Here is an 18,325-nt window from a genome sequence, read left to right on the forward strand (position 1 = left end):
AGCACAATGACGAGGGAGAGTGCTGAGAGAGCACTTATCATGGCGAGAGAGAGAGAGAGAGAAAGGGGGGTTAAAGTCCATTCAAAACATTCCTGTGGGCAAGTGAGGATGAAAGGCGAGAGCTTTACATTCTGAGTAAAATCATTAATAACTGTCACACTGACTTTATTGTTCATGCCAAATTAAATCTGATATGCAGTGCTGCAGCTGGGGGATTAGGAAGCTCTTAAATGAAATTGCAACGTTACCGGAGTGAGGTCTAAAAGAGGCAGACATAATGAAATAGTTTGTTTGTATGTCATGCAAAACATTTGTCCCGTCCCACATGGGATTAAAAGACACCACTATATATCAGTTATAACATTCTGTACATTCTATACTTTTAATGGTCTTATATTTATGAGCAGCTTTTTTTCTCATCTCGCAGGCTTCCTCCAACTAAGTGACAAACTAGAACGAGCCCATGTAGTCATCTCCTCTATATAATCATGTGTTCACAAAGTGGTGAACCTCGCTCCATCCTCGCTTGTGATCGACTGAGCCTTTCCAGGATGCCCCTTTCATACCCAATCATGACACTATCACCTGTTACCAATGAGCCTGTTTACCTGTGGAATGTTCCAAACAGGTGTTTTTGGAGCGTTCCACAACTACACAAATTCACATCATTATTAATGTTCATTTCCGCTAAACAACAATCATCACCGGAACTTCACTTAACAATACAGCTGAACTGGTTAGTCGATCAATCAATAAGTCGACTGACAGAAAACGAATCGGTAGTGTATTTTGATAATCGGGTAATCGTTGTTTAAGCGTAAAAATTCAATCATTCTCAGCTTCCAGCCTCTCCAGTTTGAGGATTTTAACAGACATTTTCTGACATTTTGACACTTTACAATTAATCAACTAATAGAGAGAAGAATGCAGCTGTGATGCTACAAGCTAACAAAATACTTGCGTTTCAAATACAAATATGTTTTTATGTACATCAAAAAGTCATCCTCATATTCCTATTAAAATGACACTGATTTCACCAAACCCTAATGTGCACACAAGTAAAGCACCGGCTGCATTTTCTCCCTATGGTGCGTAGTGTATATAATGAGATAACGCAATCCAGTGGTTTAGAGCCAAGTATGTTTACTGCAGGTGTGAAGCTCTGATAAACGACAGAGAGGTTGCTGTGCAATAATTGGCTGTGTCTTAGGAGAGGCTGCAGAAAATACTGCCTCCTCTCCTTTCATATGCATATTAATAGGCCTGAAAACAGATATATTTTCTGCATCTTTCCCGGTGTGGTGGTCCGTGCCTGCATGTGTGTTTTCATGTGCTTGTGTGTCCGTGCGTGTGTGCAGAAAATGGAAAGTAAATGTCGAAGCTATAGGCCTCTATCTCCCTCCATTTCTTCCCTGCAACATTAACCGTCCAATCGCAGGATAATGGAGGGGAAACCAGTCCAGTGTTCAGACAGAGCAATGCACTGCCTTCTCCCTGTGTATGTGTGTGTGCCTGCATGTGAGAAAAAAACATGTGACATTCAGTAATAAATATGCGTTAAGGTAAGTGTTTGTGCTGCTGTGTGTGAACAGGCTCTTTGCTGTTTTTGGGTGAAAATAGCAGAAGAAAGGAGCGATTAAGCGCTCTGGGGAGTCTGCATGCATCACGCAGCCGCTGCTTCTAAATCATGCAACAGAAGAGTGGCAAAGAAGGAAAAAGCTGCACTCGAACGATTCCCTGTGGGCCGGGGGAAGCAGAGAAGAGGAAACAGGGGACAAAAGGGGAGCCGGTTATGCTCCTGCGCCTTAACAAACAACCCATAAAACACCTCACCACTGCCAGAGAGGAATAGTGGAGGGATAGGCCAGAGGAAAAAAAGGGAAGGGGCATCAAATGTATATAGAGAGAGACGGGGACAGAATGAAGGATGAAGCCACTGGGGAATGGAGGCAAAGAGCGATGTGTAATGACAACAAAAAGCCGAATAATAAAAGAATAATAGCGGTCTCTGTGATGCGTAACCCCATGGGAAAGGGCCGAGGCTTTCGAGCTTTATAGATGGAGCAAGGATGCACACACACACACACACACACACACACACTCTTACACTTAAACAGCTCCCATTTTAGGGCATGACTTGAACATTTCACAAACACAATCGAGCTCACGACGTACTCAGAGAGCCTCTGATTTCCCCAAGGCCCACGGGACAAAGGAGTGCTGCACTGCAGAGAGAGACGTGTGTGTGTGTGTGACGGGGTATTAAATCAATACTTTTGTGACTGCTGATAGATAATTGATCTCATCAGTGGGCCTGTTCATGCACACTCACAATCCTCCAGGAAGGCAGAGAACACGGAGGCGTAGGCGGTGGAGGAAGTGGCAGTGGGTGAGGAGGGAAGTAGTAAGTAGCAGGGGTGAGGAGAGGCAGGTGCACAGTCAGAGACAAGATATGAGTGACTAATGAGGAAAAAAGGAGAGATGGAAAAAATTAGGGAGGAGAGAAATGGAAGCAGAGAAGATGATGAAGAAAGGAGGCAGAAATTGAGAGCGATAAAAAGAAATGAATAAAGAAAGAAAGCAGCAAATGTATGCAGAGAAGACTAATAAATGTATTCAAATGCAGTACAATTATGTGAGTTACCTAATTTTAAAAACACTATTGACTGTTGGCTAAACCTGACACGAGAATGGCGACTGTCCAGTCCACTGGTTTCCTCTACATATCAAAAAATATCTCAATATCTAAAACCAGCAACCAAAAAGAAAAAAATGTAAGCAATGGATTAAACTGCTTGTGCTTGGCTGCTAACGTAAGCTAACGCTAGCAGTGCCCCTATAACTAGCTTACCACCAACAGTGCTATGTACAAAGGCATGGCGTCCGCGAACTCCAGCATAAAAGTGAAGCATACTGTTTGGATAATTTCAGGACAAAAACACTTTAATTGGGTTTTTATTCACAATACTATATTGTAATTCTGTCACCAACAAGCTTTAACCTGCAACACAAGGGCCATACCAAATCACAAGGAGTGGGTGATGTAGAATTAGCATCTTTCTTTAAGCATTGCATACCATTGCATGAAAATTTAAGAGCCTTTAAGAGCCAAATCAGATGGAAACATGAAAATGTCAGCAGGAGAGGGACTTTTCAACCAAATCACAGAGTTGTAGCGTTAGCTAACGCTAGCTAGCTGCAGCTGATCGGTGAATATTCAGCATGGTAACAGCAGGCTAACAATGGCAGACAGATCTCCAGTGAAGCCAGACACAGTGCAAATATGTGTGTGTTGGTGTGTGTGTTTAAGGTTATATGATAAAAAGATGTGACATGAGTTCAGCAGAGTTATCATTAAAGGTCGCACTGATAGAAAAGGGAGAATCTGAGGGTTTTATGGACATTAACGTCTGTGTCACAAAGGTCATCCAATGACTCAGACAGTCCAGAGTAAAAATACTACAGCTGCTGCATTTAGAGAAGGAAGTGAAATGTGGCAACTGAAATCACTGACTGTGGTAAACAAACACGAAATGCAACCTGCCTTTTCACCACGTTCTGTCTGTCTTTCCCAAAATCACTTCCTGATCATGTATTCATGGATGGGTTATGACATGATAAACCCCCCAAACATCCTTGTCGATCAGGTGACCTCAAGTTTTATGATTTGTTCTGGTGATGTTCTGCATTTTCTTTTTCCAAAGAGAATTACATGAAAAGACCAAAGGCAAGAATGAAGTGATCCTATTAACAAATATTGACAATGTAGTCAAAGCCTGGTTCATCTGTGCCTCAGACATACAATGTGTTTTTAAATTTCTTCCTTTTTTGGGCAACAATAGAGCTCTTCCTCTCAACTGAGGTAAAAGATATCAGCCTTTGGATATGCAGACTATTCTCGTTAGTGGGGTCATTTATTTGTTGGTTTTCGTTGAAGTTGTTGACAATAAGAAAAAGAATATGACCTGGTTTATCTTTAAAATACTTCAGGGTAGTCTACTGACGTCAATAAACACTTGGCTCAATGAGATAAATAAGACTTATATGAATGCATGCAGTGGAGGACTCCTGCAGTGCTAATAATGATGTATATAATACATGATTTTGCTCTGGACATGAAATAATAACAGTACCTGTGAAGGGGAAAATTAGAGGCGAAAATGTAAATCAGAGACAAACGCTGTCTGTAACGTGGTTGTTTGCCATGTAGCCATTGACTGCGCCTGATTAGCATTAACACTGCCTGTGGCTAGGACAAATCCAGCCATGCTAACAACAGCAACACATCAATATCTGCCCATTTACACTACAGTAGCACTGCGGATGACTAATCTAATGACTAGGACTGAAGGCATCGGGCCACCCTCCCACCCAGGAGTCACGCTGGTATGGTGCAGCAGCTTTAAGCGCCCTCAAGAGTGGGCAGATGCTGCAGTGAAGCCCGGGAACACAGAGTGCAGCAGCAGAGCGCCATGCATCAGCTACTTTAATAGACGATTAGTTATGTATCAGAGAAAATGGGAGGAGGAGGGACAGATGGAGAGATAGTGGGAGAGGGTTTAATCTTGGGATGTTTGGATAAGTACCCACTATGACACAGTGACATCAAGGTATTTCAGATGACTTTTAAAGAGGTGTTTAATGCTCCAAGCTGGCATTTTCAGGTTAGGTGAGACAAACATTTTTGTCTATATTATAATGACATTTTTTTCTTGTTAGACCTTATGGAAGAAAAGGGAGATAATGCATACTGATGAAGTTATAAAAAATTGACTAATTTTAACAAATTTTACGTGGGTTGGTTTTATTTTTGGGACCTTGAATGAGGCTTATATGGGTATATGATGGCAGGGCTGTGTCAGAAAGTCTAAAAAAGGAGAAGTAACAGAAAAACAAATGAAGAAGTGCACAGTTTAGATCGGGGTGGCATACCTCCGGCTCTGGGCCAGATATGGACTGTGAGACCTTTTGAGGTGGAGTTTGGGTGCCCAAAAAGCAGCTTTCAGAAGACCACAAGACAGTGTTATGCAGGCGAGTTCTGTGGAGAGCGAGCTAACAGCCAAGAAGCTGAAACCTCATTCAGAGGGAGAATTTGTGAGGGAGTGCCTTGTTGCAGCACACAAAAAAGGAACTGAAAGCTGATGTGCCTGACAACATACAACACACAATCATTGAGCTGCAAAACAATAGGCTATCACTATGTCACTATCAACTGACATCAGATGCCTCGCCAACGAGAAGCAGCTCTCGCTATTGTAGATGTTAGTGTGATATATGTGTTCAGTAATTTAGTATGGCCCTTGAAGGATGTTATAAAAATTGAAATGGCCCTAGACAGAAAAAGGTTCTCCGCCCTTGGCTTAGAGGAGCTACAACAGCCTCTGGTCTCCATCAGCCCAGATTTAAGTTGCAACTGGCCCCTGCAGCTTCATTAAAGTGTCAAACAGGCAATTGAGCTCCAACAGAAAAACTGGACTGCCTCTAAATGTGGACGCCAATAAAAGACGAGGGTTTCAGCACAGGCAGCCTCTCAGAGAACACTGTGCTAATTAGCTTCACAGACAATACACAGAGAAAGACATGCGCATGTCAGACTTTAAAAGAGGCAGCCCCTGTGAGCTAATTTCCTCTGCAGTTTCTGGGAGGGTTTGTCAGTTCAAGTGTGTGTTCCTGTGAACAAAGAAGCTAAATATGTGAGTGTTGTGAGGCCCACAAGTCTTAACCACTGGAGATCACTGTTGCCAGCGTTTTAGCCCGATTACTCTACCAGTTAATTTCCCTATCGATGTATTAATCATCTGGTCAATGAGGTGTCAGAAAATAGTAAAATATGCACTTCACAATTTCCCAAAGCTCACTTATTCAAATCATCTTAAGTGACTCAGAAACGGGAAACATTCGCATCTGAGAAGCCACAACATGAAAATATTTGGCAATTCAGTCAATTATCAAACAATTCAATTCATTTATTGTCTATTTTTAAAGATCTGTTTAAAGAAGACACAATCATCCTCTTACAAATGAAAACTCTGAATTATACTGAGCAATAAAACACACTTTTGGTCATTTCTTCGCTCTCAGGGGTTTTGCTCCTGCAGCCTCTCTTGGTCTGGTATGACTGGTAGCTTTTGGTGGCTAATGTTAGCTTAGCTGGCAAACTTAAGATGCTGCTCGTTACTGACATTGCTGAGAAAGTTCGCTGACTTGATCACTTTTTCTACTGTTACACCACATTTTAGCACAGATAACCGTTCTAATGGCCTCACTGTAATATTATCTTGGAACTGCCACTTTCGGCCACAGTGGGTGCTGTTCAGTAATAGTCGCAGAGCCTCGCTTTAATTTCAATAAACACACAAACAGACGCAGTGTCACACAGTGAGTTGCACACATGCTGAGAGTGAGAATAAATTCAATGTGACACTGCAGTCAAAAGCCTCTGAGGCAGTGACAGTAACACTGGTAGGCAGGTGAGAGTGGAGCCGTCTGCTCACCAGACACTATGCAAGACTGACAGCTAACCTCTCAACACACACACACACACATGCACACACACACGCACACACACCAATTCTGACAGTAGCCTCAGTCACATTCATCGATGTGAACTGCAGCACACAGCTGAGACAAATGCACATGCCCACACACATGAGACTGTGTGTGTCTGAAGAGTTTTATCCTCAGTGGCTCCCACATTTTTTTGTCTTCCTGTGCGGTATACCACACAGTTTCAGAGACAGGCAGCGCCCACCTCTCGCCTATCCGTCACCGCCTTCATCTCTGAGCTTCAAATGAAGACGATTCAATTTGCTGGGAAAACGCCGCTACGCTCTCCACACGGTGGTGTCAGGATGAAACGAGTTTAATTGTTGCCGGCTTCTGCTTGAGTGCGCAACGCACAATTAAGCTTTTGAAAGTGGACCGTGAAGTTGTCACTGAATGAAGTGACAAGACTGGGTGGGAGTTGCCTTTGTGTTGTGTTGTCGTCTCTTATCCATCTATTTGCTTGCTCATTTGTGTGGATAAGTGTGTGTTCTGGCACAGAGGTTAATAGGAACCTCATGTGTTGATTAGGGCGACTTCGGCATATAACTATAGGCTGATGGCTGTGTGTGTGTGTGTGTGTGTGTGTGTGTGTGTCAGTCATCAGAAGTGTATTGATTTTCCTTTTTCCTTGGTGTATTTAGTGTATTAAACTTCCTACTTTGCTTCTTACTTTTTCTGCATGCAACAAGAGGACCTGCAAGCGCTTTAAAAGGCAAACACACACACATGCACACACACGCCAAAATACTCCCGCCCTTATCAGGAGACTTTAGCCAACAAAATCCTATGATTGAATATGAATCGCCATCATTAAGCCATAATATATGTTTGCCTACCACTTTGGTTTGTGATTGTGAAATGCTAATCCCATCGGCCTCAGCTCTACTTTGTGTTTAGTGCAAGTTACCAGATGTTAGCTGCCAACATACTGAGCTATACCCATACCAGGTATAAGGTAAGCCTTATACCTGCTACATCAACATGCTAGCATTATCACTGTAAACGTTGATGATACTGCCATTAGCATTTAACTCAACTCACTGCTGTGCCTAAGGACATCCTCACAGGGCTGCTAGCATGGCTATAAACTCTTTTTTGTGCGACTGAGTTGTCCTGTTTTGCTACTTTTACCATGACTCTGGAGATATGAGCTCATAAGGGTGCACACATACAGAGGTATAGATTTACTGAAAGGGAAGGAACAAAAGAAAGTGTCCCTGATTCCTGCAATTTCAAGTTTCCTCATCGAATGCACTTTAAACAGTCTCCACTTCAAACTCTCCATTAGCAGGCTGGAATGAAACCAGACTCTATACAGCCCTGTAATGTCAAAAGTAGTGTCTGTGTGTCAAGTAGAGTGAATCATATCGCTACGACGGTGGCTGTGGAGGTACCTGCTCTCATTGGCAACTGCTATGGCTGCTTCAATGATGCCAAAAATAAAACAAACACTGAGGATGAGTCACGGCTCTGCTTATGCTGGCCGCTCTTATTAGGGAGACCCTGCTTTGAATCAATATCTCCCACTTGTGTGGAGACATTTGAAAACATGTTCTTCAGACACACTGGAGTCGAGCCCAAGATGCAACACAAAGGGTGATTTGTAGCTGTGATAATGAGGCGAGTACCGTGGTCACTGTGGCTACACTTCACGGGTACTTCAAGAAAATGGGTCAGACTTTAGCGTTAAATGTCATGCTTTTAAGAGCTTTTTAAAGCAATATAAGACTTAAAAATGTTTGGACAAATCATCCAGGAAGGTGTTGTACAGTCAACAGGTGGCACAAGTACAGAGACAGTTCATTCAGTTGTGTAAATGTGCTGCATTAGCTTTAGGAGAAAATAGAAAAGTACGTGATTAGTGTAATAAAACTTAACACCTTTGACCCACTGTTATATACAAGGCATATATTTTTCTTTACACATAAATATTAACATTTTGAAGACTGATTCTGTTTATTTTTAAAGCTTAATATATTCAAATTTGTCAGATTCTAGGGAAAAATGATGAAAGGCGTTTCATCATTCGCCACCAGACTTAGATCTCAGCAGTGCGGAGACGGTCAGACCAACAAGGTTTACAGAAAATATGACTGAACAGTTAAAATCATTTTAAAAAGTTAGAAAATTGAGTGATTGAATAATTAACGTTTTTGTAGTGTCTAGTCAAACATTTCTTTGAGGGGTTGGGTTGGGGAATTAAAGCTAAGGAGCGTTTATACAGTCCTGGCTCTGGCACTGATTCTAGGAGTCATTTGGACAGTTAAAGGGGGTTGGTTTAATCTAAAAAAGGCCGTTTCCAGACAAGTTAGTGGAACATTTCACTGTCAAGCAAAGTGTATTAGGTCTTCTATCAAAAAAATCGGATTGAAATTCAGATTTAAGGCAATAAAGACTTTTAAGAGCTGTGGTATAATTAAATTTTAAGCAAATGCCAAAACACATTGCATGTATATCAGCCAATAAAGAAGAACATATAACACAAACATATTTTTCACAAGAATAACCTTGTTTCTTAAAAAGCTGTAACACAGATATGAACTGAGCAGTAGTTTAGAGTTGAAAAATAAACGTGTCTGGTGGATAAATGACTTGTTTTTAACTCCCAAACTATTTTTGCCATTTCATTTACCAATATATCAGCTAGAAGCTAATATCTTTGTACTTCTGTGTAGCCCTTTAAAAATGAGGCATGCGTTTATCCAAAGTCAGAGTCATGGATATTCAAGAGAGCGTAAACTGATCTCACCGTCCTTAGTTTCATTTTCTCTATGATTTTTATGTCAGGAGGTAACATCTTAACGCTGGACCAGCACACAGACCAGGAGCAGACAGATTCCACCCTGTCAACACTGTCAAGTAGCTGTTTGTTGACTAAAAAGCATCAGGACCTGAATTTCCACGACTCTTTCCCGACCTTTGCACAAGCCTCCCCTGGAGACATGCAGCCTTAAACAGCGCGAGCACCAGAGTTGACAAAAACACTTTCCCTTGTATGTTTCACACAAGCCATTAAATTTCTTTTCCGACAGAAAACAAAAAGACTTAATTTCACTGCAGAGTCGAGGACCTAAAATAATTGCTCCAACGCAAGCTTGGCATCATGTGCTTATCCTCCCTGAGGTTATTTCTGAAGATCAACCTGGGTTTATCAAGCCCTGCCATTAATTTTCCATTATCCACTTACTCCTCTATCAAATGCACCACACAGCTCCTTATCCCTGCAGGAATTGTCTTAAAAAACAGACTCATACTGGAAAGGATTATTTTTTAAGCTTTAGGCTATGTGAGTTTTGTTTTGGTTATACACTTACATTTACTTGATTACACTAATTCTTGCTAATTACAATGAGACTGAGATGTAGTAGTCATTCCTTACTACTTCTAATTGGCCTACAGTTCAGTCAGCTGAGAATGTTGATGCTGCTCTCAGTATGCTAAATATGAAGCTAGAGCAAGGAGGTGATTAGCTTAGCTTAGCATAAACAGTGGAAGCAGGGGGCTAGCTGGAAGCACCTAGCCTGGCTTTATCCTTGTTGTCACCGTGAGGTTCAACCAAATCACAACTTGTTTTAGCATTTCAGTTTTCGTATGAAGTAAACAAAGATGACATGTTATTGAATGAGCTGCTGAGCTGCTGGCAAGCAAAATTAAGAGAAAGCCAGGCTAGCTGTTGTCCCCCGTTTCCAGTTTTTGTGCCAAGGTAAGCTAACAGCTCGCTAACTATAGCTCCATATGTACCATACAGACATGAGAGTGGTGTTGATCTTCTCAACTAACTCTCAGTAAGAAAGCGAATAAGCCACCTCCACAAAAATGCTTTTCATGGCTGTCCAAAACAAAACATTTGAGAGCTTTCTGATCTGCTACAAAGAAACTGGCATTGCAAAAATAATTCAGAGGGTTTGGTGTTTAGCCTCTAAATATATTGGTGAAGGTAACATTGGGTTTAGGTACAAAATATTTTGATTAAGGCTATGAAAAGATTCTGTTTAGCAACAGCAAGTCCAAGTCACACACTATAATTACACACTACATCACATTTGTTCCCGATTGAAACAAAATTCACACGGCTGCTGGAGTTCTTTCATCTATAAATAAACATACAGGTCATATTAGACATTCGTATAAACAATAAATGCAGTAATTTCTCTTGCAAGGACCAGGAGACTCTCAATTTCTCAATTGGTAAGGACCACTGCTGCAATTAACCGAATGTCAGAAAAATAATCATGCATGATTTTGATAATTAATTAATCAGTTCAGACAAACCAGAAGCAGAACTGAATTTGTAGATTTCAGCATCTCAGCTGTGAGGATTTGCAGCTTTTCTCCGTTTTATATCGCTGTAAAGTGAATATCTACATTTTGGACTGCGCTCTGATGAATGGATGATTATTAGCTGCATCCTACAGTGAGCATCTTGGAAAGAAGTTTACATCTGTTTACAATCTTTTCATCTCTCAGTGCATATTGTCTTCATTTCTAACGTTAATCCATCATGATGGATCACAGAAGAACCTCAAGCCTTTGGCAGTTTGTGCAGCGAAAGTATTAAATTCTAGGCGTAGCAGAGTTGATGACGATGAAGATACCCCCGACCAGATCGCCGTCTCACGCTGCTGTGTGACGGACACACTTTGAATATTGAAGCTATCAGTGACCTCATCCTGGCTCACATTCACCACAGTGTTTGGATACCGCTCTCTCTCTCTCTGTCGCTCACACACACACACACACACACACACACACACAGACCCACACACAGCAGCATTGTGCGTAGTGTCAGTCTGGCAGCGCTGATAGGAAGCATGTGGTTTCTCCTCAACACTAATCATTCGCAGCACTCATAGACAAACCCACAATATGTCTCTGGTAGGAAGTACGATCGCAGTGCGAAACCCTAGGACTTCCTGTCCCTCTGGGCTATCGGGATGTACAGGCTCAGCTCGCAGTGGAGGGACGTACACTCACACACACACACACACTCCCTCAAAGCAACAATGACTCAACAGCTTAGCAATCAACCACAAAAACACACACTGCGCTGCAGCTTTACACCGGCAGCGTCAAAACAAAACAAATGAACTTTGGAGGCTGAGTCCTGCATCACTGTGAGTGGAGCACCCACTGCGATCCACGCTGGCATAGCACATCACTGGACCACACCCAGTACGTCATGACTCATCAGTCCCCCTCTGTTGTCCATCCATGCCAACAGGAAAAAAAAGAGGAAGGCATTAACAGAAAGAGGGGGGGAGGTGTGAGATCATGAGGAGAAGAATCAGCGAGGAGGGTGAGGAGAAACAGGGTGAGGAGACGGAAACAAAGAGAGCAAAGAGCAGATGAGCGCGCTGTGGATGAGACTCACCAGCTCGACCGAACCATAGTGTTTCCTGCTGAAGTCTCCACGCCTGCAGCCCAAGTCCTCCGAGGCAGAGCTGCAACACAAACGCATGATCAGACACATGGCCTGTCTGTCCTCCATCACACGGCACAGACACACATAGACGCTGACATCGCTCAAACACCAGTGGCAGCTGCAGCATCTGCTTTTCTCCTCTCTCTTTTGTTTTTAATCCAACTTTTCTCACTTTATCTTCTTGTTCATGCCCATTTTGTTTATCCTATGTTCTTTCTTTCCCTGTCCCCTTTGCTCTCTTTCCCTTCCTCCTGTCTGGACTGTTTATCGGTGTGGCGGTGCTGCCTGTGGCGGGGTGACTGGCCGGGAGCGGCGGCCAACCCAGTTCTGATTGAGACACGGGTCCTGATTGAATTAAGCCCGAGTGATAGATGGAGATTGGCTGGGAGAGCTGACCGCTGGTCAAACAGTCAAACGTGCACACAGTAGATACAATGACAGAGAAATAAACACTCAAGTACAAAAAAGTAACGCAAACAATTGCAAAACGTCTTTAACTGTTCTGACACATGCTTAAGACACAGATCTTGTCTTTAAATAAGTCCTTCTTGTATTAAAAGGACGGGCAAAGCTAAAATAAAGGATGTCGAAAATGTTGCTGCTAATGTGCACCTTGGTGGCAATTTTGAACCATGCAAGTGTTGTGGCTCTGTGGTTGGTTGGTCAGTCCGCCACTTTGGTCCAGAGTGAAGTATTCTAACAACTTTTGGATGGATTGACATAAAATTCTTTTGACTTAGACTTAGTCATCATCAAGTCAACTGTACTTTGCGTCTAGTGCAGTTTATCAAATGTTAGCATGCTAAAACATTATAAACATTATAGACATACATCAACATGTTAACACCCTCACTGTATGCATGTGCAAGCTGACGTTAGCGGTTAGCTCATAGCACGGCTGCCTCAGCACAGCCTCACTGCTAGCTTTGACTATCGACTCTTTAAACGAGCTAAAGAAGCATGAAGCATTGAAAAAAGCGTAAATTGAAGCTTCTAGTTGTTCCAGCCATTACTGCAGTATTGATTATGAAGATGCCAATCAGAGACGAAGCCTCCTCACACACCAACGAGCAAACATCTATCTACTGTTCTTCCTAAAACTGTGCAAACATGAAATAACGTCTGTATCGCCATGATACACAATAAATTAAGGTAGTAGAAAAGGACAGTCAGTGTTGGAACGCACAAATTTATTTTGCTGTTCGCCCTCAAATACATTTAGCCCCAAACAAAAGGATTGTTTTACATTTTTGTATTCATTATATCAGCTCTACCCACAAAATTTGATTTTCTGCCTCCATGAATCTACAAATTATGGCGGCGAGTGTTAAACCGTGCGTGTGTGTGTGTGTGTGTGTGTGTGTGTGTGTGTGTGTGTGCGCATGGCGGAGGGTATTTTGTGAACCTTGTGTTTGCATGTATCTGTATGATTGCCTGAGTGGTGATATGACCTGCACGCTTTTTGCTTCGCCCGTCTTTCTCTTGACCACATCCCCCACTCCTCTCATATCTCCCCCTACCTCTTCCCTCTCTGGTCATGTCTCTCTCTCTCTGCAGAGGAGATGAAGGAGAAGGGCTGTTAATACATAATGTACAGTCAAGCTTAAAGGACGCATTTTAAAGTGCGTCTATACTACAGGATGTATCCATCACTGTTTCCTTACCCACTCTAGTGCTGCAAGCTCACTTCCTCAACATAGTAGCAATTGGGGTGGGGTCTGCAACATATGCTCCATCACAGCTTTTACCTTGATCTGCTCCCTCTGTTTCCTCTCAGCACCCAGGTTGCTTTCTATGCTTTCCTACCCTTCACCTTTCCTCTAAGAGGGGGTCATGAAGTAGATTGTGCATCGGAGGGGGATGATTAATTGATGCCACCACACCCACCTTCCTAATGAAAATCCCTCCGTCTCCTAGCTAAGCTCCCTCTGGAAAGGTCTGTGAGTCGAGGCTTCTTGTGCACTCATAGGTATTTTTCAAGAAAACACAACACTTGGCTAAATAGTGCCCAGAGGGAAAGCGGTGTTGCCAGATTGAGAATGTTTTCGTCCGTGCTTGGGAAAATGTTCATTGTCCAATTTTAGCTTTTTTCGTTTTTAACATCAGCGATGTTTTAACACATGTAGGACGTGTAGCCTGTGGTTAAGTAAGAGCCGTTTGTACAAAAGGTGGTTCCTGTCAGACCAAAACGCTGTGCCGACACCTATTGAACAGGTGGAACGAGCCCAGAGAGCAAAGTGCCTGGAGTCTGATGAGGAACATGTAGCTGTTCACAGAGCTGTGGAACTCCAACGCAGTGGAGACGACATGTTCAAATATCAAGTACAGTAAATACGAGGCATCGAAGCGACAAAAAGAGATCCTCTACAGTCTGGCAATGTTTCTCGCTCTAGTCACCATAACCAAGTTCTGCAATGCTGAATGAGTGCTGAGTTTGATGCAAGATTTAGTTTAATGATTTTCTGTTTACTTGACTCAATATAATACACCTCACAGAGCACTGATATGATGAGCTTTGATGGCCATTTCATAATGTCGTCTACACTGAAAAGCCTCAACAGTGATTGGATGGACCACAGTGAAGCACACAGTCCTGGCTCTGTAAATAGGAGACAAAGCCACACAACGCTTTTCCAGCCAATCACCAACAGGTGGGGTTCACGCTCGTGCACAAGACAAGGGGGATGGGAGTGAAGCTGGAGGGGAGCACGAGGAATGATAGATCTGGCATGCTAACATGTAATCATTGTGAAGAAGGAGAGACAGTAATATTACAATCTTCCCCCCCGAATGACTCACCCCACCTTTCATACTTGGGCTAGTTTCTGACTAAATATTTGCAAAATGCACAACATTCTCATCAGCTTCAGCTGTACTTTGCGTTTTGTGCTAATTAGTACATGCCAGCAGACAAAATAATATGGCAAACATGGGAAACTAAGTGCTAAACATCAGCCTGTTAGCATGCAGGCATTTGCATTTAGCTCAAAGCATGTCTAAGTTCAGCCTCACAGAGCTGCTAGCATGGCTGCAGACTCTTCGTCTTCTGATAATTAGAGTGATTGATTATAGGTCTGTCTTGTAACCTTACGCTCACATGCTGCTTTACATGTATTTGATGCATAACGCAGCTGAAACCATTATCCTGCATTCAAAGCTGCCCATATGTTTGGACTTCAAACTCTGCAACACAACAGTTCAGGTAGTCACTTCCCAGCAGCGTAGTGGCTGTTAGCCAAAGAAAAATGACTTTGAAAGCTTGGACCAAAGAGAAATAGCTCTGAAGCAGAGAGAGGTAAAATGGATATTCATTACTCAACTGCTGGCCTCAGTAATGGAGTACGGGAAAGGTTACAAATTGTGGTTTCTGTCACAAGACAATGGACAGTGGCCACTGAAAGGCTCCATACAGTACAATGAAATGTGAGGTATAAATCACACTGTCAGCCATCATACTAAACGTCCTCGTGCTCCTCAAGAAAAAGCCAATCCTTTTATCAGCTCTGTTAAATACTGTATGACTCATTAAACTCTTAAATCACTCCAGAAAGTGACTCTTTGAGACTGTGTTAGAAAGAAAAGCCAAATACACCAAAAGACCTTGATGTTAAGAGGCGCTCAAGCAAACAGCAGAGAGCGACAATGAAACGCATCAAAAGGCCAATCAGCTGCTACATAATTCAGAATTTATCAAACACACATACATCCGTATCTGGCAAATCCATCTGACAATCTCAATAATTTAAATGTCTGTTGACCATTTCCTGCAGACACACCTGCCTGCACCTGTCGACTGTTTCCTGCAGCATTTCTGAGGAATTGCTGCAGAGATGAGAGGTTAAAATGTTAAACGGTACAGGTTGAATTTAGGGAAATCATTTGGGGGCTTTTTAAACCATTTTTAAACTCCAGTTTGAATTCATGTGATGCATGCATCAAGGGTTAGATTATTAATCAGTTTGCAATAACAAAGTTACAGTTACAGATGCTGCTTGGTGCTCAGAGCCTCTGGACTGTTCTTAATAAAATAAAAGTGACTTTGCTACAGAGATTTTTAGAAACTAGAAATATAAAGCCACAGTGGTGGTCATCATGAGGATGAGCAGGACGAACATGCTTATCCTCACACAGCAACCAGAGAGGGAAAAAAAAGCCAATTCACCCCATAACCAGCCCATAACAGCAATATGATAAGTCATTAGAGCGTTTCATGACAATTTCAGGACATCTTTGGCTCTCCTGTCCTCCCTCTCTGCACAATTGGTGCAGCACGGAGGGAAGCCTCTCTGCCATTGGTAGCACTGTGCCATTAGAGCTGTATGGACACTATACGGTGGCTCGCTCTGCCTCCCTCTCCCTGTTCAAGTGTCACTGCAGCCCCCCGTCTCTTGTTGCCGCTGTAAAGCGCTGCAGTGGCGGCATTTTCAGATCCATCTATGAGGCTAGAAAAGAGTAACCTCGGACAACATCTGAACTCGGCTGCGCACTTTAAGCCAGATGCCTTCCTTCAGCGTGGACACATGCGTTATTCTGACGCTGTCACGCAGCCAGAGCTGCATGCACCTCCACTCCACCTTCAACTGAAAAAGCATGTCCTGAATAATTCATCATTTTCCGTGTACACACTGAAATGCCTCCTCTCCGGAAAAAAAGAAGAAGCTCAGCTCCATTAATAAGCAGCAGAATATTCAGTTTACAGTTTCTAAAACTGGTGACAAAGCTGCACATAAACCAGCACTGTGGGTTAATTAAAAGCTGTTGTGGCGGAACGAGTCTGTTGAGGAGCGTCAATACTTCCAGACTGGAGACTTGTGGATTCAGTGGCACTCAGTTTGCCACCCATCCCAGAGTAAATGGAAAAAGATCAATAAATCATGCACTTGATACATAACTAGACAAGTATCAAAACTCCACCCGAACAGTCGATGACTGCTAACATTACGAGCCGAACCATGCGGGTAAGAGGGCACTTTACGCACCAACAAGCGGTTTGCACACCGGAGCAGGTGTCCTCAGCTGTGTCTAATTTGCTGCATAAAATACTGCCAGTGCTGCAGGGGTATGACAGAGCGACGACAGAGCATGCAACAGATGAGAGGTGGCATGCAAACACAGAGTAAGAGTAGGATTTTCTTATGTTTTTTTCTTTTTTACCGCTGATTGAAAGTCAACAGTTTGTTAGACGCTGGATCCACACTGCTCATGTCCCCATGCGATGTCAGTCCAGCGGACAAGGCGACAACAGCAAACCGGCGTCTTTTTTCCTCTCCCTCTCTGTCTGTCTCTTGCTAAGAGCGCAGGAACATCACTCCGGCGCAAACTCCGACAACAGCTGATCCAAACCCGGCTGGTGGTCGGACTCTGTCTTTGGCTCCTCTCTCTGCGCGCAACTGGTCACAGCGTGATGATGAAGCGGAACGGCTCTGCCATTGGAGCTGTGTTTACTGTGTGATCTCTCCCTCCCTCCCTCTCTCTCTCCCTCCCTCACATCTATGGTGCATTTCAACCCGCCACATTTTTTTTCCTTAGCTGGAGGCTCCGCAGAGCAAGAGACACCATTCAAAACAGATTATTCTTATCGGGTTTTTTTTTTGGTTTTTTTTTTTTTTTTGTGAGTTGCTGTTACATCACCGCCAATTACGCGAAGCTGCTCCTACAGTTTCAGTATCCTGGAGCGCACAGCGATGTCAGGATGCAGGCCCCAGGCTGCATCGCATCATCCGGTGCGAGCACAGAGAGAAAATGTGAGGACAATCTAAACATGCATTTACGTGTGTCTGCTATCAGATGTGATTCCTGGTCAGTTTGGAGCAGAAAAAGTCCAGGAAATAGTCGGTGGCACGCTTTGCATCCTGCAGGCTAACGTTCATTCATTTCAAAGAAATCAGATTTCTCTTTATAAAGTAGAAATTGCAACGGATCCTTTAAGCAAATGAAGCACTGATGCTCTAAACAGCAGCAATAAGAGGAGCAACTCTTGGGTTGCCAGGTTGGCAGGTGCCATTAGAAATGTACAAAAAAAATAAAAAAATAAAAATAAAAATCACTGGTTTCTTGCTTACTGATAAGATATCAAGTCTAAAGCTATACATTTTAAGTCATTTATTACAGGTTTTAACCCATCGATTATAGTTGATACTTGTTTCTAATGAATTCGGTTGGTTCCATCAACAGTCCAAACAATCAAAGAATTTTGCACAACCTGGCAACCCAAAACTTACTGGCAGTAGAGTTCCATGAGGCATTATTAAACGATTGGCTAATTATTCGGCGCTCTGCGTAAAGGATGGTCTCGAATTTTCAAACATTTGTCTCAAAGGAGAGATGGATCTTAATGTTTCTTTGGCCTCTCAGATT

At 42.8% G+C, this 18,325-nt stretch overlaps 1 protein-coding gene across 5 annotated transcripts in view; it reads right to left on the bottom strand.

The window, feature by feature from the left end:
* Positions 1–18,325, bottom strand: part of garnl3 (GTPase activating Rap/RanGAP domain like 3) — a 63,841-nt gene that overhangs the window by 29,164 nt on the left and 16,352 nt on the right. For 4 of the 5 annotated variants that reach the window (XM_076757497.1, XM_076757501.1, XM_076757496.1 and 1 more), the window contains exon 2: positions 11,918–11,987. In XM_076757497.1, coding sequence (XP_076613612.1) covers positions 11,918–11,987 — 70 coding nt within the window. Of the gene's footprint in view, positions 1–11,917; positions 11,988–17,122; positions 17,445–18,325 lie in introns of those variants that run through there. The other variant, XM_076757498.1, reaches the window with a different exon arrangement.

Source organism: Chaetodon auriga, chromosome 19 (assembly GCF_051107435.1).
Source record: "Chaetodon auriga isolate fChaAug3 chromosome 19, fChaAug3.hap1, whole genome shotgun sequence".
NCBI lineage: Eukaryota > Metazoa > Chordata > Actinopteri > Chaetodontiformes > Chaetodontidae > Chaetodon > Chaetodon auriga.